A 24,833-nucleotide genomic window follows, 5' to 3' on the forward strand; every position below is an offset into this window, starting at 1 on the left:
GACCACTTCAAGTTAGTGAGGCAAGTCTTAAAGAAGCTTTTGTCTGCTAAGCTCTATGTGAAATTTTCCAAGTGCGAATTTCACCAGACGTCAGTAGACTATTTGGGATAACGCATATCTAGCGAAGGCATAGAGATGGACCCAACTAAGGTGAAGACAGTGCTTGATTGGCAAGCAAGCAATTACAGAGTTTCTTAAGATTTGCAAATTTCTACCGGCAATTCATTCTAGTTTTCACAGAAGTTGCCTTGCCCAGACCCTCTCAGCCAATCAGGTGGACGATGGAATGCCAAAAGGCTTTCGAAAGGCTCAAAAGACTTTTTGCAAAGGAGCCCATCCTGCAACATCCTGACCCTGAGCGGAAGTTTGTGATCCAGTCCGATGCCAATGGAAGGGGACAGTTGTTGCCTTGTGCATACCTTTCCAGGAAGCTGACCCCCACCGAGAGGAGGTGGGCTATTTGGGAGAAGAAAGCATTTGCTGTACGTGTAGCACTGGGGACATGGAGGCATTTTCTGGAAGACGGAGCCATTCCTTTCGAAGTGTGGACTGACCATAAGAACCTGGAAGCATTAAAGACCCCTCAGAGGCTTTCCCCTAAGCAAGTATATTGCTTAGGGCCCAATATTTCAGACGGTTCAATTTTACACCAAAACATATCCCAGCTGGGAAGAACCTCATTGCTGATGCTCTGTCACGAAAACCACAGTACAATAGCAAGAGAGAGGAAGAGGTACATCCAATCATCCCATGTATTCCCCCCCTCCTGAAAGTAAGGAGAAAGCTGCACCTGTTCTCACCCAAGACCAGACCAAGAGACAGGTTCCACCAGGGAAGGGGGAATGAGAAAACAAATTGAAGTCAGCTTTGCCCACTGACCCGTGGTTCAACGACCATAAGGAAATCCTAACACTGAGGGAAGGGTTGGCTTGGAAGGGAACCAAGCTGTATGTGCTTGCCAGCCTGTGACTAGATATTCTCCAACGGAGTCATGACTCCAGACTAGGGGGCCACTGAAAACATTGCATCTGGTGCGGAGACAGTTCTGGTGGCCCAGAATGAGAGTGGAAGTTGAAGCTTATGTGAAAATTTGTGCTACCTGTGCCCACCAGAAAGCATCGGCCCGGAACCCCCCCCCCCCCCGAATTGCTGCAGCAAGTAGCCAACCCTACTAGGCCCTGGGAAGAAATAGCGATGGATTTCATGGTGGAGCTCCCCGAGAGCAAGGGAAACATTGTTATTTGGACTGTCATCGATTTGTTCTCCAAACAAGCCCATTTCATCACATGTTCGGGGCTACCCACAGCTAGACACTTGGCTAAATTATTCTTAAAACACACTTACAGATTGCATGGAGTCCCCCGCAGAATCATATCAGATTGGGGGGTCCAATTCACAGCCAGATTCTGGAGAGAATTCGTCCGCATCATTGGTTCCACCCAAGGACTCAGTTCTGTGTTTCACCCTTCCATTAATGGAGCAGCAGAAAGAGCTAACTCCCTAGTGGAACAGTACCTTAGATGTTATGTGAGTTACCAGCAGAACAATTGGGCTGAATTGCTGCCTTTTGCAGAAGTAGCGTACAATAATTCTATACACAGCAGCACGGAACTAATCCCTTTCCAGGTTACCAGTGGTCAAGATTTTGTTCCCATGCCAGAACTACCTACAGAACCTCCCTCGTCTATCACGTTGGTGGACTGGATGGAGAAGCTGAAGAGAGGATGGGAGAATACCAAAAAGGCACTGACGGAGGCAGCACAAGCCTACAAAAAACAAGCAGATAAGCACCGATCACCCCAACCCCCTTTTCGAGTGGAAAATAAAGTTTTCCTGTCTACAAAATACATTTGGTTAAGGCTGCCTAGTAAAAAGCTAGGCCCAAAATTCCTGGGCCCTTTCCCAATAGTGAAAGTAATCAACCCGGTCACGGTGCAGCTTGCGCTGCCAAAATCCTAGGTAGGATCCACACTGTTTCACTGCAGCTTGCTTAAGCCTCTGATCGGGTCCAACATAAGGCCACACGCACAGCCGCCCCCTTCCCCTGTAGTGATTCAGGGGGAACCCTACTATGAAGTGAAAAATATTTTGGACTCCCGCATTTTCCAGGGAAATTTACAGTACCTAATTCATTGGAAGGGGTACCCTCTGTCGGAGGCTACCTGGGTAAAGAGTCAGGATGTCAGTGCTGATAGGTTAGTCAAGCAGTTCCATGAGAATTATCCGAACAAGCCAAAGGGTCCCGGAGGGGGAAGATAGGATGGTTTGGAATGGTACTAACTCCTATACTTATTCATCGTTCCAGGAGACAGGTTTTAAGGGAAGGGAGGCTGCCTGTCAGGCCAAAAATCATTATGTGAAGTCAAAGGTGGACCTGACACAGCTTGGGAGTGAGAGAGAGAGACACATTCCTTTCTCCAGATGCCATAGTAACAAACACAGGAAGAAATCAGGAATCCGGCATAGGATTGGCCCTCATGACTGCACTTGTGGGTGTGGGGATGTGAGATGGGGTTTTGACTCGGTTGTAATTTAAGGGGCTCAGAGTTAGAATGATTCCAGTCGAATCCAGACATGGCCGTTAATAAATCCTACCCTGTGAGAAGCACAGGCATGGAATTGTTTTATTTCTTGGAATGCCGTTTTGGTTCGATAACATAGGGCTTTGTAGGTCATAACCAACACTTTGAATTGTGACTGGAAACTGATCGGTAGCCAGTGCAGGCCGTGGAGTGTTGATGAAACATGGGAATACCTAGGGAAGCCCATGATTGCTCTCTGCACGATCTGAAGTTTCTGAACACTTTTCAGAGGTAGCCCCATGTAGAGAGTGTTGCAGTAGTCGAGCCTCGAGGTGATGAGGGCATGAGTGACTATGAGTAGTGACTCCCTGTCCAGATAGGGCTGGAACTGGTACACTAGGCGAACCTGGGCAAACGCCCTCCTCGCCACAGCCGAAAGATGATGTTCTAATGTTTGCTGTGGATTGAGGAGGACGCCCAAGTTGTGAACCATCTCCGAGGGGGTCAATAATTCCCCCCCCCCGGGTAATGGACGGACAGATGGGATTGTCCTTGAAAGGAAAACCCACAGCCACTCCGTCTTGTCAGGGTTGAGTTTGAGCCCGTTGACACCCATCCAGACCCTAACAGCCTCCAGGCACCAGCACACATCACTTCCACTGCTTCACTGACTGCACATGGACAATGTTCACTCTAAGGTGCGTTGCCGCGTGGGCGTGCACCCCAAAATAACTCCCCGCGCACCCTTTTCCAAGGCCGCTCAAGGAGCTGGGCGTTGGAGTTGGGGGCGGGGAGCGACAAAAGTGCAAAGGCCAGCAAAGGTTATTTTGTGCATCTGTGCGCGCTCCCCATCCCCCTGGCAGCCCGCGGGGGGAGGGGAGGCGCTGGCAGTAGACATAGGCAGAAGGAAAGGGAGCCGTGGCCGCCCCCCCATGGTGCCTCCGGCCTCCTTGCACCCCTGGCCTCTCACCGCTGCCCCTCCTCCGCCTCCCGCCTTGGGGGGCTGTTCCTCACGCAGCGGTGGCTGCAGCAGCAGTTGCGGCTTTGGCTTCTCCTCTTCATCCGGCCGCTAGTGAAGGGGCTGCGAGAGGGGCGGGGCAGGCGTCTCCGAAGTGCTCGGAGAAAAGTCTCACAGCCGGAGCGCTTCCGGAAAGCCTGCCCTTATTTTCAAAATAAGAAAACCTTCTCTGGCCTCCAGAGAAGAAAGGACGAGAGAGAAAGTGAGAAAAAGAGAGAGAGAATAAGGGGGAGAGAGAAAGAGAGAGAAAGAAAGCAAGAGAGAGAGAAGAGAGGAAGGAAGAGAGAGAAATAATGAGAGAGAGGAAGAAAGCAAGAGAGAAAAGAGAGGAGGAAGAGTTAGAGAGAGAAATGATAGAAAAAAAGGGAGGAAAAAAAGAGAAATGAGAAAATGATTGAGGCAGAGAATAAGAGGAAAGAGAAAAACAGAGAAGTGACTCTTGATTTAAAGCATATGGTAAAAAGCACAGAGGGCTAAAAAACTAGCCCTCACCTGGTTTTGGAAATGGTTCAAGATTTCACACACACACACACACACACACAAGGGGGGAAGGAGACAGGGATGGAAAAAGAGAGGAGAAGTGAGAGAGGGAAGGAATGAGTGAAAAAGGGAGGAAGAGGGAGAAATGAGAAACAAATGAGACAGAAAACGGGGAGAGACAGAAGAGGTACCCAGAAATGAGAACAGTGGTAGAAATTTGAGGAGGGATGATTGATTATTAAATATGGATTGACTATGGAATATTGGTAAAAGATATATTTAGGTATTGTTTAATATTAGGATGTATTAATTTAAAAAATTGGATTAGAATTTTAGAACTATATAGAATTACATAGGTAAAATTAATGGAAGATACATATGATAAATAAGGGGTTTATGATATGTACTGTATGGTTTTTTGAGTTTGCATTATGAATTTAAAATATACTTGGAAATGTAGAAGATTGATGAAAGTTAATAATAGTAAATACTAAGTGCCTGAAAATTAATTGAGCATGGAAATATTGAATGACATTATAGAAAAGTATAATTTATGGAAATATATTAATTGATGCATTGGTGTTCAGATAGATTTTCATAGTATTACGAAATTACTATAATACTATGATAAATATTTAAGAAATGAAGATTTTTAAAGGATGGATTTATTAATAGTTGTGTTTTTGGTTTTGCTGTTTGTTTCAGTTTTAATAGTAATAGATTTTGGTTTTGTTTTATTATTAATTTCTATTAATTTCTTTTAATAAAAAAGGGATTTTTCCTATTATTTATTTATTTATTTACTTACTTACTTACTTACTTACTTATTTATACTTGTTTGCCGCCCAGTCCCGAAGGGAGTGCCGCTCAGACACTATACTTTTCCGCCCACACCGAAAAAAATTAGAGGGAACGTTGGACATGGGGTGGAGATGTATAACTGGGTATCATCAGCATACTGATGATACCTCACCCCATGCCCTTGGATGATCTCACCCAACGGTTTCGTGTAGATATTAAATAGCAGGGGGGAGAGGAACGACCCCTGAGGCACCCCGCAAGGGAGCAACCTATAGGTCGACCTCTGACCTCCCACTAACACCGACTGCGACCAACCAGAGAGATAGGAGGAGAACCACTGCAAGACAGTGCCTCCCACTCCCAATCCCTCCAGTCGGCGCAGAAGGATACCATGGTCGATGGTATCGAAAGCCACTGAGAGGTCAAGAAGCACCAGGACAGAGGATAAACCCCTGTCCCGGGCCCGCCAGAGATCGTCCACCAGCGTGACCAAAGCAGTTTCCATGCTGTAGCCGGGCCTGAATCCCGACTGTTGAGGGCCTAGATAATCGGCTTCTTCCAAGGACCGCTGGAGCTGGAGCGACACCACCTTCTCGACAATCTTCCCCATAAAGGGAAGGTTGGAGACTGGACTGTTGTTATTGAGTGTGGCTGGGTCGACACTGCTATCCAATCGGAGTCGAGGTCTGTCCGGATCTGAGCGACTTTATCAGCGAAAAATGAGTTAAAATCCTTGGTACTGCTCTGCAAGGACTCCCCAGCCCCCGATTAAGAAGGGAGTGTGTCACCCTAAACAGAAAGGCCAGGCGGGATTCCGCTGATGCAATCAAGGCGGCATGATACGTGCATCTTGCCGCCTTGAACTGTATACTGCTGGTGGGTGTGCAGATTAGTTGGTACGCCAATGAGAAATGCCATCACCAAACAGCTGAGACGGCCTGAGTCCCTGCTCTATGGAGCTATAAATTTCTTCAAATTTCTAGGTTCTATCATATCTCAAGACCTAAAATGGTCACCTAACATCAAAAAGTCATCAAAAAAGCACAACAAAGTATGTTCTTTCTGCGCCAACTCAGGAAGCTCAAACTGCCCAAGGAGCTGCTGATACAGTTTTACAGAGGAATCATGCAATCTGTCATCTGCAACTCTATAACTGTCTGATTTGGTTTTGCAACCCAACAAGACCGACACAGACTTCAGAGGATAATCAGAACTGCAGAAAAAAAACAATTGCTGCCAACCTGCCTTCCATTGAGGACCTGTATATTGCACGAGTCAAAAAGAGGGCTGTGAAAATATTTATTAACCCCTCGCATCCTGGACATAAACTGTTTCAACTCCTACCCTCAAAATGTTGCTACACAGCATTGTGCACCAAGACAACTAGACACAAGAACATCCCCCCCAAATGCCATCACTCTGCTAAACAAATAATTCCCTCAACAAACTATTTACTAAGTCTGCACTACTATTACTATTAGTTTTTTCTCATTATTCCTAGCACCTATTTCCTCCCACTTATGACTGTATAGCTGTAATTTGTTGCTTGTATCCTTAAGATTTTTATTAATATTGTTTCCTCATTGCTTATTTGACCCCTATGACAATCTTAAGTGTTGTATCTCATGATTCTTGACAAGTGTATCTTTTCTTTTATGTACACTGAGAGCATATGTACCAAGACAAATTCCTTGTGTGTCCAATCACACTTGGACAATAAAGAATTCTATTATGTTGTATTCTATTCTATTCTCTCCCAGAGGAGCATAATTAGCTTGGAGTCCCTGTCCCACAATGCTATACTCCTGCCCGGTGGAGCAGAATCGAATTGGATTTCCTGCCCCATGGGGCTAAACCCCTTCCTAGAACAACGCAGCCAAATTTCCCCCTCTAAGGGCTACTATTGCAAGAAACCTCTTATTACCTTCGGAGATTTCTCTTTCAACTAGTGCTTCCACTGAGCAATTAGGGGAATGATATTTGCCATGTGCAAATTTTCTGGTTAATGAGGCTTGCCTCTCAGCTCCATTTTCAGCTGGCAGCCATTAGAACACTGCTCTGCCTATTGCTAGGCAGATCGCTCCTTGCTTGCTTGTGTGCCAGCAGCCATTTTGGATTGCTTGTTTCTGGGCAAATGTTATGATAGATTTTCAGTGCTGTTGGCTATTTTGTTTGGCTACAGATCAGATCTCCTAATTCAGCTAATGCCGGCAGCCATTTTAAATAGTCACAAAGCTTCATTTGCCATTTTGCCTGCTGATTCTGATTGCACAGCTGTGTCTTTACTTGCTGGAGCGTGTTTATTTTTCTGACTTCATGAACACATCAATTTGTACTTACAGCGTGGCTGGTGCGAGTGACATCTGTTGGACTTATTTCCACCTGTCTCCATGCCCAAATGGAATCCCTGCCTGAGGCTATAGCCTCTTGCGGCCTCATTTTTGCTTCAGTGGCCTCACTACCACTAAGATGGCTGGCCACGCTATAGTCCATCAAGCGAGGAGCTAGCCACATCTGCTGCCCCCAAGAAGGCCACTTCTAAGGGGCATTCCTCCAACAATCGTCTGATTCCAGACCAGCCGGCCTTCACCGGGCTGTTCAAACTGGCCCTCTTCACGACACTGCTGAACAAAGCCAAGCTCACAGTGAACCGGAGTGTAGCGAACTAATCTTCTAAACTCTCTGTGGGTATTGACCTTGCCGCAGGGCTGTTCTCTGAGCCAGAGCGAGACTGACTTTTTATCATCATCAAAACTCTTTAATAAGATAATCAAGTGGTCTTAGAGCAATCCTGCCGCTGCTCCTGGGGTTTACAGGTTTGGCCCAGAGATCGATGAACTGTTGCAGCGATGTTGGATCCTCCCATTGCCAATCTAGTGTTTTCAGCCATTTTGCCATCAGAGGTGGCGGAGGGCCTTAAGTCTTATGAGTGGAAGGCCGAGTCAATACTTCGGAAGTCCCCCCAAGCAGCCGCTTGATCAGTGAGGGCAAGTACGGCTGTGTCCTTCTTTAACTGCACCTCCATCATGTGGCTTAGAGAGATGGAGTCGAGATTGGGTATGGAGGATTCTTGGCTCCACCACGATTTAAATAATTTATTGGTGGCAGCTGAGTTTTTTGCTGATACAATACTCAATTTGGTCAAATTCCCTTCCCACACCATGGCAGCTAAAGTCACCTTTTGCCACATGCTGTGGCTACGCAATTGGCCAGCAGCTACCATTCTAAATAGCACTTCGCAGCTGCCCTATTTTTAGGGACTCACTTATTTGGTGACTCCTTTAAGATAGTATCAATTCTTCCCAGAATTCATAGATGAACGGATAGGACTCTACCCCATTTTTAAGGAGGCAGTGTTCCTTTGGGGGTCCACAACCCAGAGATCGTACTACCAGGAGACAGGACAGATCCACTGCCAGGGACAGAGGCAGTCCCTTTTCTTAGACTAGACACCCCTTCATGGGATCCATCCAGTTTATCCAGTATCCCATTTTGCCCGATGCCACCTAATGGGCGCCGATGGAATTAGAGATCCACCATCTTTTTTGATATTACAGCCATAAAGAGGGTGCCCTTGGGACAAGAGAGCCTAGGATTCTATTTTGTCCTCTTCCTAGTCCCCAAGAACTCTGGGGGGATGGAGGGCTATCTCCATCGATCTCAAGGATTCTTCTTCCATGTACCAGTTTGTCCGTCACACTGGAATCCTATGATTCTGTTTCGCTGGTGCTCATTGTCAATATCAAGCCTTCCCATTTTGACTTTCATCGGCATCCAGGATCTTCACCAAACTTCTCTATGGGGTGTTGGTGTATCTCTGGACATGTCCATTATGAGTCCAATGTTATTTGGACTACATAATTACCCAATGTTGCCCCAGCATGCACCTGAGGACCTCCTATATACCATTAAATGTTGCAAACACATGGCTTCTCAGCAAATTTTGTGAAAAGTCACCTAACTCTCACCACCTCACTCCTGCACTTCAGGGTCATCATCAATACTGTGACTTGCAAGGTGTTCCTATCTAAGGAGCACAGAGCCAGCAATTTTTGTGCAAAATGGCCCCATTTTTCGCAAAAATGGGGTGCACAAATGATTTGGGAGGCCTTCAGAGTGCTCCGAGGGAAGGCAAAAACACTCATGCTTTTGCAAAGAAAAAAGAGAGTGAAAAATGGGCCATTTTTTTGCAAAAACAGTGGTGATTTTTTTACTTGCAGCTTAAGACCATATAATTTATTTGTATTTCAGTGCAATCCAATTCAAAGTCCTCTTATTTTCTATCACCAAAACAGTGCACCATCAAATACAATAGCACAAAACACAGTTTTCAAGTCCTTTCAAGCTCCTACTTATCTTCTTATGAGCAAGGTCAGTCTCTAGCTGTCAGCAAATTCATGCTTTCCACAGTCTGTTGCAATATTTCTTTTAAATAGCAGATGGCATTGCTGGTTACACAATATAGCAAAACAACTCTTTTACAAAAGTCTCCAAAGTATTTTAAATCCACTTAGCACTTACAAGATATTTTCTTCAAATTCTTTATTCCTTTTCAGTTTCTTTAACTTCCACCAAGTCCAATTATAAAGACATTCTCAAATTTGGGCTTTTAAACATGTTTATTTATTTATTTATTTATTTATTTATTGGATTTGTATGCCGCCCCTCTCCAGAGACTCGGGGGGGCTAATAGCGACAATAAAGCAGTGTACAATAGTAATTTGGTATTGATGATTAATTGATGTTCCTTTAACTCCCTTTATGGTGTTTCCAATTGCTAAATAACCACTAACTTCATTTTAGAGTCCCTTTTGTCTCCTTTTAAATTTGGAAGTTGGACTTAGGGGTTCAGGTGGGCTTGTTACTCATGTACCTGCCTCCCAGCTGCATGTCAACAGCCCTGCCTGTGCTGTTCGAGGATGTGGCCGGGTTGGCGGTGGAGTTCCTCGGACTTATTGTCCTGGGGGACTTCAATCTGCCGTAACTCGGCAGTTCCTCTGGACTAGCACAGGAGTTCATGGCCACCATGACAACCATGGACCTGACTCAAGTAGTTCAGGGTCCGACTCACGAGGGGGGACACACACCCGACATGGTATTCCTCTCAGAGCAATTGAGTAATGGTCTGAGACTAAGGGGCTTAGATGTGTTGCCTTTGTCATGGTCAGACCATTTCCTACTGCGGCTCGATTTCCTGGCTCCAATCCTCCCCCGCAGGTAGGCGGAACCGATTAAGAGGTTCCGCCCCAGACGCCTGTTGGACCCAGAGGGCTTTCAGAGGGCGCTTGGGGTTTTACCAGATTCACTCGTCCACAGCTCGGCGGAGTCTTGCTGAGGCCTGGAACAAGGCTGTGATAGAGGCTCTTGACCGAATTGCGCCATTGCGACCTCTCTGTTGTACTAGACCCCGTAGAGCTCCATGGTTCAACAAGGAGCTCCGGGAGTTGAAACGCCAGAAGAGACGTCTAGAGAAGCGATGGAGGAAGAGTAAGTCCGAATCTGATCGAACACTTGTAAGAGCTTTTATTAAGACCTACAAAGTGGCGCTCAAGGCGGCAAGATGCGCGTACCATGCTGCCTTGATTGCATCAGCGGAATCCTGCCCGGCTACTCTGTTTAGGGTGACCCGCTCCCTTCTAAATCAGGGGGGAGTTGGGGAGATCTTGCAGGGCAGTGCCGAGGAATTTAACTTGTTTTTCGCTGATAAAGTCACTCGGATCTGGGCGGACCTTGACTCCAATTGTATAGCACTATTGGCTGACAACGAGTCAGTCGAGGTGACTGGGGTTGAATGTCTTTGTCCATCTGTCTGGGAGGAGTTTGACTTGGTGACACCTGATTAAGTGGACAAGGCTATTGGAGCTGTGAGTTCCGCCACCTGTTTATTGGATCCATCCCAGCTAAGGGCAATGGAGTCATTTTCCACGGTTGGCGGAGAGGCTGGTGTGGGCTCCCTGGTGGTGGTGGGGATTGCAAGCTCCCCTCCAGACCACTGGTGCCTCTTTTCTTCAACGCCTCTCCAGGGCAAATCTGACCTGGTTCCACTCTGATTCCAGGTCTCCAAACAGCTGGGATTCGGGGTTTCCTGCCGAGCGCAGGAAATAACCATAGTGCTGTGATGTTGGCCACGCCCCTTCCTTGCTATTCCTACTATTTTTATGAAGTAACTTCTTGATTATAGTTTTAAGAACATTGCTGCAACACTGCATTTCATTTATTTTATATTATAATTTCGATAGATAATTCATGTAGTACACAGTTCATTTTCTATGTAAATGCTATGAGCACTCTTTCATATGGGTCACGGACAAGATAAAACAAAGTCAGTATGCTTAATGATAATAAGGTGTTGAACTAACCCTTTAGGGTGCTTTTAGCTATGGAAGAACTAGGTCATTTATTCTTTCTTAATCAATCTCAGTTACCATAGAGAAAAATGAAACAAAAAAAATGCTTACTTATCTTGCTTTGAGCTGTTGAATGAAAGGTGGAATAAATTTAATGAATAAATGAAGGGAATTTTAGATTGCAAAGGTGTGATATGGTTAGGCACAAGTGGGGAAGCGCCTAATAATGCTCCAGATATACTGAGTAATACATATGACAAAGCAGCATATTAGCACTAATGTAGGATTGTCTAAACTAGTGAGGAAAATAGCATTTTCAATTTTGGTAATGTTTCTTAGTTAGTTGCATTACGGCTGAAAGTAACTTTTTGAAGAATCTGAACTATCACAATAGTTTACATCATAAAAGTCAAATTATTAGAATCATTATATATTTTCCACAATTTTCCCATCTTTTTCTTAATTATTATGACCAGCTTCTCTATGAACAGCTTGCTCCTTTGACACAAAGTTTTTATTTATCTTCCATTCTTGTGAGGGCTACTAATAGAAACTTCGGGGGTTTCATTTACCCTACAGGTCTGCATTTGCTTACCTTCTAATATAGCCCAAATTTCTAAAATAACACCCTGTATAAAAATAACTTTTGTGTGTGATCAAGTTATAAAATATGATGACGTTACTAGTTTTTTAGAATTGTGTTAATGCTAGTGATGCTTTTTTCCCCATTAAACCTCAGAATTTGAGATTGTCTGATAAAATCCAAACCACAATGAAAATTGTCTATTTTTTATTGTAGTTATATATCCAGAAATATTTTTTATCCAATGGCAGTTTAGTAATGTTAACATGTTTTATTTGTTGCAAAGAAAACTTATTATATTTGTATTATTTTTAATAATTATTTAATTTTTTTCACACTGAAAGTCAAATTAGGGGAAGAAGTACATTCCTGTTTCATTTCTTTATGCCATTAATATGTACAATTTTAAAAAAAATTGAGTTGCATCTGAGCTGCTTCACCCAGCCATTCTAGCTAGGGAATTCTGACAGTTGTAAATCCATAAGTTTTAAAGCTGCCAACACTGGAGACCTTTGGCCTAGAGTCATTACATTTCTGCAGAAGGTTCAAGTCCAATTCCTCTTGAATTGGATGTTGACTCCTGGTCAATATTTAGTATTGTATGGTGGTTGACCAGATTCTTATATACAGGCTTGAGCTTCTTGAACTAGAACTTAATGTGTGATCCTAATCCTTCATGTCTGACAGAATACTAAGATAAAGTTTGGAAAGTTGCTGTTTAAGAAAGAAAGATAATATTCATGCTTAAATCTTTTGCATAAAATTTCAGATACTGGAGGTTTTTTTATATAGTCTTCATCTCTGCTAAAAAAGATCTAGGGTTATTAGCAATTTAGGGTTATTAGTAATTTAGAAAAATGTGATATCCCAGAGTCTGAATAGCTAAATGTATTGTGCTTTAAAATGCAACCTAAAACTATATTTTTACTGGGAATAATTTTCTTTCTTCTATTTAGGAATGGTGGACTCACCTGTGGCTCAATGAGGGCTTTGCATCCTGGATTGAGTACCTTTGTGTAGACCATTGCTTTCCAGAATATGATATTTGGACTCAGTTTGTATCTGCTGATTACACAAGAGCTCAGGAGCTTGATGCATTAGACAACAGTCATCCTATTGAAGTGAGTGCCATCTAAATTAATTAGTGAAAGGTGGTGTCCTCCCCCAACATTCTTGCATGTCTTCAAATGGAAATCTTCTGATCATTGAGGGGACAAAACACAACAAATTAGCAAATTGTTTGGTATCTTAAACTAAGAGATTATATTGTAAACAGATTTCCTTAATATTTATTCAGTGCAAGCCTTATATTTGTTGTATAACTTACTCCTTTTCTTGTATCTAGGTCAATGTAGGCCATCCATCTGAAGTGGATGAAATATTTGATGCAATTTCTTACAGCAAGGGAGCATCAGTAATTCGAATGCTACATGATTATATAGGCGATGAGGTAAATATATACCTTCGACAACACCGAGCAGAGAATTTTAACAGAGCGTGGATGTGTGATAAAGCCAAGACACAGACTCAGAATAATCACGAAGCAAATACAGGATAATAAGCACTGAGCAATTACAAGATTAGAAGCACAAAGCAAAATACAATATAGATAATAAGCACAAAGCTTATACAAGCACGAAGCTTAAACACAACTCCCCCTCTCTCAGGCAAAAGTAAAGTAAGTGACTGAGCAAAATAATGAGCTTTTATAGCTTCAATGAGGAAGTGACGAAACAGCTTTGAATAGCTGTTAGTACAAGTTAACTCTTTGAGTGCACATTAACTCTTTAAGTACAAGTTTAGTACAAGTGTACAATATGCAGTTTACAATGGCAATCCCTAACAACCATATACCCCGTACTAACATGCAACCAAAGTCCTATTTTACTGTAAGCATACTCATGCTATATACTGAAAGCTAGGATTTCTCATGAAGAGACTGCTTTCTAAAGCAATAAATTTATTTGTCCACATCCATGTAGGGCTTTGTAGGTCATTACCAACACTTTGAATTGTGTCCGGAAACCAATCGGCAACCAGTTCAAACATTCAAATATACTTCAAATATTCTGAGAATTGCTTGGGGTGTGTCATTTAATGAGGTGAAAATTGATTTTTGCAATTTTTTTTAGTGAGGTTAAAAATATTAGTTTTTACATCAAGAATTCAAATCTGTTGTTATTTTTGTGATTGCACAATGTTTTGATCAGGCATGGTAAATCCACACCTGATCATATACTCTACAAATTGTTAATTCTCCACTGCACTGGAAGGAGAGTCCAACATGGGTAATTCCTCTAGTCTTATTGATAGGGACTGAGTTTAGATTAACATATTAATAAGGTACTGCCCCCTAGCTGCCTCAGGCATTCAGTTTTAAAAAACTCAATCTAGTGTAAGGACGTAATGAGTTTTTCTCCTGGTTCTATCCAGATTAAAGGTTTGAATTGTTTGTTTGTGTTTGTAACATTAACTTTACTTTGCCTTTCAGGTCAGAATTACAAATTTGGGTCTCTTCCTTCCACGGGCACCACCCCCATCTTCATTGGTCCTCATACGGCCTCTTCTCCCAGAGAGAACTGCCTTGCGAGAGGAGTTGCAGCCCTAGATCACTGGCCCCTGTGGTCAAACCCGGCTGGAAGCCTAAGATGGGGGGGTCCGCCCCCCCCCCCCCCACTGTGAGGCTGGAAACATTCCAGGCCGGTAGGATCGAGGCGAAGATATTGACAACCCCTTCGTCGGCGCTGGGATCCAAGAGGTCTGAGAAGCCGCTTCCCAACTGATCCGTGCCGCCGGGAGCGTGGGCGGCTGCGAAGAGGACAGGCAGCAGGAGCAAAACACTGTGCTCCCCAGCCAAGGCCACAGGGCGCCCGCCATTTTAGGGGCGGCGCGCCATGGCGAGGACCCCCATTTGCTGGCGCCAGGCTCCTGAAGAAGCCAAACCAGCGGATTCGCGCAGAAAGGACCTCAGTAGCCGGGAGCAAGAGCAGCGCTCCCCAGTGGAGGCAAAAAAAGCACCCGCCATTTTGGGAACGGGCGGAGCAGTTCTGGGAGGATCCCCAGCCATAGAGAGAACGGAAATGACGCTCTCCAGCTAGAAATGCGAGCACGCCTGCCATTTTGGAGTTCAGGAAGTTGAGGGTCACCATGCCCTCTCAGCTGTTTGGCACGAAGTCACCGTAGCACTAGAGTGCCTGCGCAGCCTTTTTCTTCCATCTGCCCCAGGACTCGTGGTGCTTGCTGGCTGCCAGAGAATAACAGTTAAACAATCCCAGCTTCGTTCTACCTGTGCAGTTCGTGAGTAACCATGGAGGAACAGGAGGCAGTGGGGGATAAAGCAGCCCCTCCCCTAGTGGCCTCTAAAGCCAAGGGAAAGACCCACACAAGTAGGGCCAAGGATAAGTCTTCCTCCTCCTCCATCAAGGAGACAGAGAGGAAGATAAAGGCCCTGGAACAGCGTCTGGAGGTGGCCTTACATTCGGCCTGCCTCATCCCCTAGAGCAGTGGCGGCTCAAGGGTCTTCTACGATGGAAAGGAAGTTTTACACCTTTGATGACAAAATTGAAACATTGCTTCAGTTTCCACCCATCGACAAGCCTGTAGCAACCCTTGTTTCTAATGCCTTGGTACCGTCAGAAACAGCCAACAGCCTTAAACCCAATGACAGGAAGGTGGAAACGCTGTTATGAAAGATGCATCAGATGGCCAGTTGGAGCCTATGGGCTGCTTCGGCAGCATCCTTTTACAATTTGGCCATCAATCATGTGGATCCAAGAAATGCAGGCAAGGCAAGGCTGGGACCTGAGGATGCCCGCTTGCGACAGGACCTGAATAAACTAATGGCTGCAGCAGAATTCTCTGCTGACGCCACGCTGAATGCGGCAAAATTCTCCTCCAGAGGGATGGTGGCCACACTGTCTTTGAGACATCTCTTATGGCTTCGTAGCTGGCAGGCAGACACCAAGTCGAAGTGGTCCCTGGCCTCTGCCCCATTTCAGGGCTCCAACCTGTTCGGGGAGGCGTTAGAACTCGTAGAGGACAAGGACAAATGAAAGGTCCTTCTGAAATCTTACAAACGTCAGGAGTGCACGCTACCCAATTACTTCCGGGGACAGTCCTTTCGTTGGGACTCTTCCTTGGGCGCAATCCAGCCACCGAAGTCATATTCTCTGGGTCAGTACAACCAACCCTCCTTTAGAGGTGATAGACCTGGTTTCCAGGACAGATCTAGGAACTATCAGCAGTCAAGACGCCCCTTCAGAGGTTCCAATCAAAGAGGCTTCAGACGCAACAAATGACTCTTCCAAGTCGCTCCCCCTAGGAGGCAAACTTCAGTTTTTCAGCACCTCCTGGGAGACTACATCCTCAGACAAATGGGCGCTGGCCATGGTGTTGCAAGGACTTCGGTTGGAGTTCATGCAATCCCCATCCAACTGTTTTCTGCGATGCCCATGCCCTTGGATTCCCAGAAATGGGAAATCTTGGAACAGGAAATCGCCCATCTCTTATACATTCAGGCTATCGAGAAGGTACCACAACAACTAGAAGGCACGGGGTTTTATTTGATAGTCTTCCTTGTTCCCAAGGCATCGAGAGGTTACAGGCTAATCTTGAACCTGATGCAATTAAACATCTTCATATGCTACAGAAGATTCAAGATGCACTCTCTCCGTTCCACCTTAGCCTCAGTTCGATCCCGAGACCTGCTTATATCGATAGACCTGAAGGAAGCGTACCTCCATGTCCCGATCCACCCAGCGCATCAGAAATTTCTCCGCTTCTGTCTAGAGGGAGCACATTATCAATACAGGGCAATGCCCTTTGGCCTTTTGTCCACCCCCTGGACATTCACAAAGCTACTGGATGTCCTGACAGCCAATCACCGTTCTCAATCCATACAGCTGATGGCCTATCTGGATGACATAATTATATTATCCAGATCCCTGACAAAGGCAAAGGAGGATCTACAGCTTACCATAAAGACGTTACAAGATCATGGTTTCATAATCAACCTACCAAACAGTCAGCTGTTCTCCACTACCAGCCTCTTACACTGGGCTCGGTCATAGACACAATCTCAGGTACCATATCCCTCTCCTCAGAGAGGCAATCCAACATCCTCCAGATGGTAACCAGTCTATGCCAACAGCGCTGAGTACTGCTCTCCCTCCTCTCCAAGCTACTTGGGACCTTAGTCTCATGTATAGATATTGTGCCATGGGCACGTAACCACATTTGAACCCTTCAGTGGTTCTTACTGCCCTTCCGGAAAGCAAGGATCAGCCATTCACACAAACTGGTTCCCTTAGGCCAAGAGGTTTGGAACTCCCTGAAATGGTGGACTTCCCCAGCGCTATACCGGGGGTCCTAATTTTGGAGATATCCTTCCTGGCCGGCTGAAACGTGGACTCCAGGAAGGACGTCTTCGTGATGTCAAAGCTCCCAAACCCGAACGCCGAACCCGAACTTTTGCTGAACTTCCGGATTCAGTGTCCGGGAGAACGCCTAGAAGTCCCCCGGCTGTTTCAAAAGGTGACAGCCAGGCGGCGGGGCTTCTCGGCGGCCTCCCAAACGCCGAACCCGGAAGTTCGGGTTTGGCGTTCGGGAGGATGCTGAGAAGCCCCCCGGCTGTTTCAAAAGGCGACAGCCAGGTGGCGGGGCTTCTCGGCAGCCTCCCAAACGCCGAACCCAGAAGTTTGGGTTTGGCGTTCGGGAGGATGCCGAGAAGCCCCCCAGCTGTTTCAAAAGGCAACAGCCGGGCAGTGGGGCTTCTCGGTGGCCACCCGAACCTGAACTTTTGCCAGCATTCGGGAGAACGCTGAGAAGCGCCCGGCTGTTTCAAAAAGCGATAGCCGGGCGGCGGTGCCCAGCAGAGCGCCATTTTTGCGTTTTTTTTCTTGCACGCATTAATTGATTTTACATTGTTTTCTATGGGAAACATTGTTTCGTCTTACGAAGCTTTCGCCATACAAAGCTCCTCCGGGAACCTATTAAGTTCGTAAGACGAGGTATTACTGTATGTATATATATATATATATATATGTCACATGGTTTTTTGCTGAATTTGAAAATTAAGGGAGACTAGGATAGATCTATTTCGGCCTTATTTTGGCCTCATCAGCTAGCCATATCCCACTGGGACTTGAACCTGCAACCTTTGCCTTGTAAGGCAGAGAATTATCCTCTAGGTTACAGTATCCAATCCCTTCAGCTCTGCACCAGGGAAGGGTTACATATTTTTGTGTCGAATCACCCTGGTGTATTGAATATATTCATTCATTCATTCATTCATTCATTTAAATGGTGGAAGGTCTTAAGCATAATATTTATCAGGAAAGACTTAATGAACTCAATCTGTACAGTCTGGAGGACAAAAGGGAAAGTGGGGACATGATCGAAACATTTAAATATGTTAAAGGGTTAAATAAGGTTTAGGATGGAAGTGAACAGAAGAACAAGGGGACACAATCTGAGGTTAGTTCAGGGGAAGATCAGAAGCAAGGTGAGAAAATATTATTTTATTGGAACAAACTTCCAGCAGACGTGGTTGGTAAATCCACAGTAACTGAATTTAAACATGCCTGGGATAAACATATATCCATCCTAAGATAAAATACAGGAAATAGTATAAGGGCAGACTAGATGGACCATGCGGTCTTTTTCTGCCGTCAATCTTCTATTTTTCTATGTGACACTATAAACTGGACTTGTTCGCCTCGGCTGAGGCATCGTTCGGGAGGCGAGTTCTTCAAAGGCTGTGCACATATCCTGCGCCCCTGGTCCAGCCTTTTCCCTCCCATGGAACTTAAACTTGGGTATATCCCATGTTGGACTCTCCTTCCAGTGCAGTGGAGAAGAATCATTGTACCTACTTGAACGGTCTTCTCGATGCACTGGAAGGAGAGTCAAAACTCTCCCCGCCAGTAGGCCCAGGGGCGACTATTTGTTACAGTTCAATTGCCAGTTATCAGTTATGTTGAATAAATGTTATCTAGTTTATCAATTCTATTTTCTTCGTTTTTTAAAACTGAGTGCCTGGGGCAGCTAGGGGGCGGTACCTCATTAATATGTTAATCTAAACTCAGTCCCTACCAATAAGACTAGAGGAATTACCCATGTTGGACTCTCCTTCCAGTGCATCGAGAAGACCGTTTAGGTAGGTACAACGGTTCCTTTATCTTCTCAAAATTATACCTTGTGCTACAAAAAGTTTTTTTTCCTGCATGAATCTTATTTAGCTAAGCAAAAATAATCCATGCAATCAAAAAGCAACAACTGAAAGCAATTATTTGAATTACAAAAATGTTTAAGTTTCTTCAAGTCTTGTCTTGATTCATTCTTTCATATCAGTTGACTTCTTCCTGGCCTGTGATACAACTCTCATGTTTCTCATGTGTAATACACTCTGGTTGCTGCCTCCGTGACTTGTTTCACACATCTCTCTATTGATTTGGTATGACAGGGCCATTGTGATACTTGCATTGATTTGTCAATGAACTTTTTAAATTTCCGTTGAAGTCAGTTTACACATCAAATGTGATTCATATACACCTTCAGACCAGTCAATCAGCTCCTGAAGAGTGGATGCTATGGCATTGATTAAAGGCATTTTTCTTGCACGTAGAAAAAAATCTCCCAGCGCGTCATTATCTGCACCCCTTAAGTCAATGATCTTTTGCATACCAGTTCTCCTATCTAGAATGTCATCTGAACACAAGAGTGTTTGGATTATCATTTCACTGAAAGCATACCACGTTGAGTGCTGAATGGTTCGCAAAATATTATCTTTTGCTGTAGGTCTGGCTTGCTACAGCTGGATCACTACATAATGTGGACTTTCAACTCAAGAATGTTTTATTTTGATGTTGAACTAGCAAGGGTAGTACACACCAATTATGTATTCCGCTATCATTCTTAAGTTTTGGACAGTTTTGCCTTTAAAGTCATGTTTTGGAACCATATTCGACAAAGCATATTTGCAATTGTCAACCAACCTAAATGACTTATTGGGCCAATTTCCCGAAGAACCAGATCTGTGGGAAGTTCTCCTGTACTTATTGCCTGTGTGATCTTATATCCATACACTTGATCAGTACAGAGATCCTTTATAACACTGTTGTTCAGTGAAATGAGAAGCTAACTAATTGAACTCTTGGTGAACGAAGGACTAATGTCAAATTCTGTTGCCAGTACCTAGCATGTTGCCAATTTTACCTGCCTATTTGTTGTTAGACAAAGTATTCCCATCCAAATTCGTGATTAAGTGCCATAAAGGTAACTCATTTTTGTGAAATGCACACATCATTCAGATCAACCTGATCAACCTTAACCTATATCCAGTGCATGGCACCACCTTCACAGTCAGCATTTGTTGAATCTCCTCCAATGGCCTTCAAACTTGTCAATGCCTTTCTTCTTCATGAAATACTCCAGATTAATTGCAATCTCTTGAGCCAGTTTTCCTGTTTCTGAGTGAAATGATAAAGATATCTTCTACCTGGCTCACTGGACACAGAATAATATTCTTACTTGATGGTACTGGGAAATTGCTAATATGAATTGTTTCTGTCAGTATAACGTTAGTTGCATCTTTATTGCCATTGAAGAAGATGCATTCTATTTTGCCCATCTTACAGACCTCATCAATTTTTTGATCTAGGGACTTCATAACTTTTTTCTGTCTCTTGACTTTATTGTGGTCAATTAAAAATCTCTTGTCTTCTTTGGTGATCAAGCCAGCATCTATGAAGGTGGCTGTGGTAATGGCAGCAGTGGCATGTAGACAAACACCATATCTTATGCTTTGCATATCAAAAATAGTTATTTATAATCTATTGTATTCTGTTTTTTTTCTTTTGAAGTAGAGGCACATGTGTTTGGTCTAAGGCCTCTTCATAACTTCCTTCACATTCCTTTTCATCATCAGTCATCTGTCCTTCATTTTCATCATAAGAGATAATTACTTCATTTGTCAATATCAAAATGTCTGGTTCATTTCTGTACTTGTATTTAGCGAGCCTTTGTCTCTCATTGTGTTGCTGCTTTTGACTAGTCATTTCTGCTCAAGTACATCTGGCAAAACAATCTAGTGCAATCCAACAGAACCAATCTTGTTTCTCTGTCCTTTAACGAAAGCAAGTTTCTTCAATGATATCTTCGTCTCCTTAGGGCAAGTAAAGTTAATATGTGAGCCTTTTTTTTTTGTAGCCAGCAGGGCAGTTCAATAGAGAACAATTTGACATTTGCAGTTGAGGTTGTCAGTTTGTCAAGTTTCATATTGAAAGTCTCGTTGACATCTAGCTTTCCTGTACCAAGAAATATATTTGTGGCTTAATTCCAGCTCTCTTGGGTCTTGTTCAAGATTGTCAGTCATGAATTTACAACAGGGGCTACAAAAGGGTTCACTTGTTCCAACTTTTCCAGCACTTTTGACTACATGTCTTTTGAAAGACTGGCTACTGTGTGATTACTAGTATTGTCCTGGATTGTCAAAAGACAGGGATACCATGACTTCTTCATCTAGTAAGAAATTTTTGGTTTTCTGACACTAAATGGCTAAAAGCACCCAAAACAGTGACCAGGGAATAGAGAGATTACCCCCCCCCCCAAATAGCAGGCCAACACCTCTAAATGTACCCTGGAATAATTAATTGCAAACTGACTGCTTAGAATGTGTCAGCAGAAATAGAAAAACTCTTAAGTTTATAGTGGAACAAGATGTAATGGCAAACTTTGCCCTTGCAATGATTTGGGGGTAGATTAAGGCAGTATGGGTGTCTTCGTACCAGAGCAAGCAGGAGATGCAAATGAGTCGTTAGAGCATTCTTCAAGTGATTTTAGCTCAGACCAGACATATCTTTTTGTTATGCATTTTTAATATCATGCAGATAGTTTCCAATATGAGATTTTACCTAAAATATGAAGTATAGGGAGCTAAAAAGAAGTGATTGGGGCTATGGCAATTTTATTTACTTTATGGAGTAATTAGATTAGAATTAGAATTGAATTCTTTATTGGCCAAATGTGATTGGACACACAAGGAATTTGTCTTTGGTGCATATGCTCTCATTGTACATAAAAGAAAATATACATTTGTCAAGAATCATGAGATACAACATTTAATGACTGTCATAGGGGTCAAATAAGCAATGAGGAAACAATCAATGTTAATAAAAATCTTAAGGATACAACCAACAAGTTACAGTCATAAGTGGGAGGGCACTGTACAATGAGAGCATATGCACCAAAGACAAATTCCTTGTGTGTCCAGTCACACTAGTCCAATAAAGAATTCTATTCTAATTTTATTCTATTTTAACTACAATATAAAATAAATAAAATTATTTTTTGCCATAGCCCTAATCACTTCTTTTTAGCTCTCTATAAAATTAAGTATAGTTAATATGATTATTTTCCAATCATTTTTTGTCAGATTAAAAGTTAAAATCTAATTTAAAAAATTATGATTTCTTGGGATTATATCCAAAACTTTTGAACATTGTTTTGGGCTCAAAATTTCAGATTGTGAACTAAATATTATTTTTATTAATAAGGTCCAACCAAATGTGCTTACAAGTATTGTGACAGTAAAATAAACAATATTATACACATAATAATACATTTTGATTAATCAAAAAAAATATTCTTTAAAAATTATTTTGTGGAAGAGCAAATATGAATTAATTCTGATAATGTTGTTTGCTTTGAAATTCTTGTTTTATAGGATTTCCGGAAAGGAATGCACCTATATCTTACCAAGTTTCAGCATAAGAATGCTTCTACAGGTAATTGTAATGCTTGTGGGTTTTTTGTTTTCTGTTTTCTCCAGAGCATTCCATTTATGAAAGAGAGTAACATTTATAATTTATCCCATTCTGAATTTCTCTAAGCAAAAGAACAAGAAATGTAGTTTTCTATCAATTATAAATTATAGTTCATGGAATCTTAACCTTTCCCTCAACCCTTTCTTTGGTGTATTAGATAGTAAAATAGTAATCTACTATCAGAATCCCATAGTGAATTCTGAGCTTTTTCCATTTCTTTCTGCAATCCTCCTCAAATTAATCCAGTCTAGTATTGTGCTAAATCCTTGATAAATTTCTTTTTCTAGAACATAAGTGGTAGATAAGACTGTGTGAAAATATTGTTGCTTTAATATTGCATATAAGAAAATCAGTATATTAATTTTGCATAGGACATATATATGCAGTGACACATGCCTAAATCTTGTAATCAATGTACATGTCATTCTCATTTAGTAACCATAATTGGGATTAACAATTTTATTGCTAAGTGACCTGGTAGGATGCGAGAGATTGCGAGAATTGTGGCTGCTTCTAAAGTGACACCTACTTTTAGGATGGCACGAAGTGGCTTCTGTATAGGAAGATGGTGCAAAACATTGGCTTGAAACTCTTAGAAAAGCAATTTTCAAAAGATTGTATTTCCAAAATAGCACCCAGGCGATGCAGCACATACTTTCCAACTGTGCCCTTCTAAAGGATTGCACAAATGGTTTGCTTCCAGAATAGCATTCTACAGAAGGCCATGCATCGCATTGGCTGGGCACTCTTTTGGAAAAGTGATCTTCAAAAGAGGTTAGTGGAGCAAGGCATTCTGGGTGGATAGCAGGCCAGAGGCATGTGGGGTCCAGCTGGGCAGGAAGTCCCAAGGGATTCAGTAGGATCGGGTGAGGGAGGGAAGATATGCAGATGGGGGCAGTTGTGGCATCTTGTGGTTGGTCATAAGGGTGAGTGAATTGCCTACATTGTGATCATGTGACTGCGGCATAAGTACCCAGTTCTTATGCTTCTTTGTTTAGCATTGTCATAATTTTGAATGGTTGCTGAACAAACGGCATAGTCAATGACTGCCTCTTAATTAAGATCGCAGAACTGAGCGTGTTAATTTGCTGTGGAAGCACTGGGCTGCGGATAAAAGCAGCTCAGGAAAAGATCCCTTGTTTAGACAATCTCTCCATTCCATGAGGACAAAAAGAAATAAAATAACATGAAAACAGTCAGTATTAACTGTAATGGCAACATGTAACTATGTGAGAAGCTGCAGAAGTTGTAAATGCAAGTTTTTGTTGCAAAATAATTTTTAATCATCGTCAGTTCTGGAGACCTCACCTACAAAAAGATATTGACAAAATTGAACGGGTCCAAAGACGGGCTACAAGAATGGTGGAAGGTCTTAAGCATAAAACGTATCAGGAAAGACTTAATGAACTCAATCTGTATAGTCTGGAGGACAGAAGGAAAAGGGGAGACATGATCGAAACATTTAAATATGTTAAAGGGTTAAATAAGGTCCAGGAGGGAAGTGTTTTTAATAGGAAAATGAACATAAGAACAAGGGGACACAATCTGAAGTTAGTTGGGGGAAAGATCAAAAGCAACGTGAGAAAATATTATTTCACTGAAAGAGTAGTAGATCCTTGGAACAAACTTCCAGCAGACGTGGTTGGTAAATCCACAGTAACTGAATTTAAACATGCCTGGGATAAACATATATCCATCCTAAGATAAAATACAGAAAATAGTATAAGGGCAGACTGGATGGATCATGAGGTCTTTTTCTGCCGTCAGTCTTCTATGTTTCTATGTTTCTGTGTCATAGGTTTGAATGGTTGGTACTTGAGGCAGTCTCTAAATGAGGTTTCTCTGTAACTTTGGCTCCAGTGATTCCTCTTATTTTTGATTATGATTTTTGTATTAGGAACTGCCTAGTGTCACTTTATTGAAATGAGTGGCTGTATAAATTCACTAAATAAATAAATAAGCAGGTTTGAAATATTTTCTTTAGCATTAGAATGCAGGTTATTTAGATTGAGGGTTTTTCTCTCTTGCAGAAGATCTTTGGGAAAGCCTGGAAGATGCTAGCGGTAAACCTATTGCTGCTGTGATGAATACATGGACCAAGCAAATGGGTTTTCCACTGGTTTACATAGAAGGGGAGCAGGTAGATATATAATTTCTGACATTGAACTCAGTTCAGGTAGAATGCAAACCAATGATTTAATCTTCCAAGATTATAAGCACATTATGCTATAGAGCTCCTGTCTTTGCTTTCATTTTTTA

The 24,833-nt window shown here is 42.9% G+C and overlaps 1 protein-coding gene across 3 annotated transcripts in view; it reads left to right on the plus strand.

Moving 5' to 3' along the window:
• The window catches only part of NPEPPS (aminopeptidase puromycin sensitive), a 127,667-nt gene that overhangs the window by 49,032 nt on the left and 53,802 nt on the right, over positions 1-24,833 (plus strand). For all 3 annotated transcript variants that reach the window (XR_011556851.1, XM_070727671.1, XM_070727670.1), the window contains exons 10-13: positions 12,708-12,872; positions 13,097-13,201; positions 22,475-22,535; positions 24,605-24,714. Coding sequence is in view for 2 of the 3 variants with exons in the window: in XM_070727671.1 (XP_070583772.1) it covers positions 12,708-12,872; positions 13,097-13,201; positions 22,475-22,535; positions 24,605-24,714 (441 nt within the window). In the remaining variant the exon portion in view is untranslated. The remainder of the gene's footprint in view (positions 1-12,707; positions 12,873-13,096; positions 13,202-22,474; positions 22,536-24,604; positions 24,715-24,833) is intronic.

Source organism: Erythrolamprus reginae, chromosome Z (genome assembly GCF_031021105.1).
Source record: "Erythrolamprus reginae isolate rEryReg1 chromosome Z, rEryReg1.hap1, whole genome shotgun sequence".
Classification (NCBI taxonomy): domain Eukaryota; kingdom Metazoa; phylum Chordata; class Lepidosauria; order Squamata; family Dipsadidae; genus Erythrolamprus; species Erythrolamprus reginae.